The 2,618-nt window shown below is 34.8% G+C and overlaps 1 protein-coding gene across 1 annotated transcript; it reads left to right on the top strand.

The window, feature by feature from the left end:
- Positions 1 to 323: 323 nt before the first annotated feature.
- LOC127085604 (protein TAB2 homolog, chloroplastic) lies at positions 324 to 2,382 on the top strand. Its single transcript, XM_051026115.1, has 5 exons — positions 324 to 934; positions 1,395 to 1,464; positions 1,555 to 1,726; positions 1,822 to 1,965; positions 2,039 to 2,382. Exons 1-5 carry the CDS (start codon positions 444 to 446, stop codon positions 2,296 to 2,298), a joined length of 1,137 nt encoding a protein of 378 aa, XP_050882072.1. The 5' UTR covers positions 324 to 443; the 3' UTR covers positions 2,299 to 2,382.
- The last annotated feature ends 236 nt before the right edge of the window (positions 2,383 to 2,618 follow it).

Genomic DNA, 2,618 nt, shown 5'->3' with positions numbered 1-2,618 from the left:
TTTAACAAATAAAATTTATTTCAAAATTACTATCATCTCATTTATCAATGTAGACATGATTGTTACTTTTTCAATTATGTCCTTTAATTATTACACTTTACACTATTTCCGATGTATTATTAAGATTAATTTAGTAAAATTGTAATATCTTACGACAATATCATTACATTTTTTTAATCTATGTATACAAAAATCTTAAACAATTATTTTAAAACATAGATAGTACTTTTATTAAATTAGATATTTTTCATACCCATAAGTTATCAAGTGTTGCTTATAACAAAAATAGTAAAAAGAAAAAAAAGAAAGAAAAAAACCGGTCAAATATATTGATCCGGTTCTCGACATACGTTTAAACCCCCAAAAGAAAACCAAAACATGCGACAATGGATAACTACCTCAACCACACAAACTAACCAGTTCCACAAACCATAGCCATAACCATGGCTACTCTAAGCTTCAACTCCACAACAATCAAAACCCCATCTTTCAACTATCCCAATTCCCTCATCACCAAACTCTCTTCTTCAAAACCCACCATCAAATTCCCATTTTTCACCAACAATAAACCCTTCCTTCAAATTCGAACATGTTCTATATCAGAAACCTCAGCAACAATCACCCAGGAAGAAGTTGAAGAAGTTGAAGAAGTTGAAGAAGACAAAGAAGACCCAACTGCTGAAACCTGTTATCTTGACCCAGAAACTGATCCTGCTAAGATATTAAGCTGGGAACTGGATTTCTGTTCTAGACCCATTCTTGATGCTAGAGGAAAGAAACTCTGGGAGCTTGTTGTTTGTGATAAATCTCTTTCACTTCAATATACTAAGTATTTTCCTAATAACGTTATCAATAGTATCACTCTTAAGGATTCTATTGTTGGTATTTGTGATGAGCTGGATCTACCTGTGCCTAGAAACATTCGCTTCTTTAGGTAAATCGATTCACTATATGGTACTTTTAGTAGTTTTTGTTTCTGCCAAGAATGTTACCTAAGACTTGTAGTGATTGTTACATTAGTAGAATGAAAGTGTACATGTTATAATGTTCTGTTCTTTTGCTTTTAATAATATGCACCATGCATAAAACCAGAGCCGTCTTTAGTTTCTGGAGGTTCTGAGTAAGTTAGGCCATGTTCAACCGTTGCAAAACAAATAGGGGCCAATTTTGCTACGACAAATAATTTATGAGGTCCTACCTCTGACAAATTTTGGATCATGTGCGGTAGTATGTCTTGCACGTCCTTACATACGGTCCTGACCCTGTGTAAAACATGGCGTATATGTAGTATTATTATCATATCTTGCTAGATTGTATCCTAAGACATTGTTTTGCTTGGTGTTGAAGTTAGAGTGAGGAATATTGATGAAGTGTTGTACTTTTGTTCTTTGTAGGGCACAGATGCAGACAATTATTACAAAAGCGTGTAAGGAGCTTGATATAGTAGCTCTTCCTAGTAAACGAGTGAGTATGATTTCAGATTTTGCTGCTGATGTGAAATTTCGTTGCGCTGCACCGCTGTGTATCTTATGCGCTTCGTTTGATCCTTTTCAGTGTTTGTCCTTACTTTTATGGCTAGAGGAACGCTTCGAGACTGTTTATTCAAAACATCCCGGTTTTCAAAAGGGTTCCAAGCCTCTTTTGCCATTAGACAATCCCTTTCCCACGAAACTTCCCGAAGATCTTTTTGGCGAAAGATGGGCGTTTGTTCAGTTACCTTACTCAGGTAGAGAGGTTTATCCGCTTTTATGTCGTTTGTTTCACAATCGCATCACATAGTTTCTAACTGTCTCGTTTTACTATCAATTACCTATATTAAAGCTGTCCGAGAAGAGGCCTCGGCCTCGGAAGAAAGATTTGGCTATGGTTCTGGGCTAGATCTTGATTTATTGGGCATTGAAATCGACGAGAAGACTTTGATCCCGGGTCTCGCCGTTGCATCTTCTCGTGCTAAAGATTTATCAGGTAAAAAACCTTATACATCAGTGTGCGCGATATCATAGCTACCTATGCTTCTTGTAACAATTTACCGTCGCAGCTTTTATGAACGAATTGGAGCTCTGCACCATTGAAGCGGACGCCGCTCGCGCTAACCTGACTCTCTCGGTTGCGATTTCAACTCGGTATGTATACGCGACGTATAAGAAAACTCCTACATCAACCAAAGAATCTGAAGCATGGGAAGCAGCTAAGAAAGCTTCTGGAGGTTTGCATTTCCTTGCAATCCAAAATGAGTTAGATTCTGAAAAATGTGTTGGCTTCTGGCTTTTGCTAGACTTGCCTCCTCCACCTGTATAATCATGCAAATTTTATTGTGACACAATATTCATATAACAAATAGTTTTGAAAAACAAGTAAACACTTAGGGCTTGATTGATTCAATTTTAATTTTTTGTTTTTAAAAACTGTTTTATAAATTAGTTTTAAGAATTATTTTTAGAATGAAAACAAAATAAAAATTCATTTGGAAGCTGTATTTTGTAAAATTATTTTTGAGATGATAAAAGAAAAAATTTGTTTGGTTGATCTGTTTTTAAACTAATAAATAGTGTGATTATAAGTAAATGATAAATAATTATCTATATTAAATAGTTATTAAAAAAAGTTATAAAATCAAT

This window comes from Lathyrus oleraceus, chromosome 5, assembly GCF_024323335.1.
Source record: "Lathyrus oleraceus cultivar Zhongwan6 chromosome 5, CAAS_Psat_ZW6_1.0, whole genome shotgun sequence".
NCBI lineage: Eukaryota > Viridiplantae > Streptophyta > Magnoliopsida > Fabales > Fabaceae > Lathyrus > Lathyrus oleraceus.
Note: the sequence above shows the minus strand (reverse complement) of the source record. Positions and strands in the feature narration are given on the sequence as shown.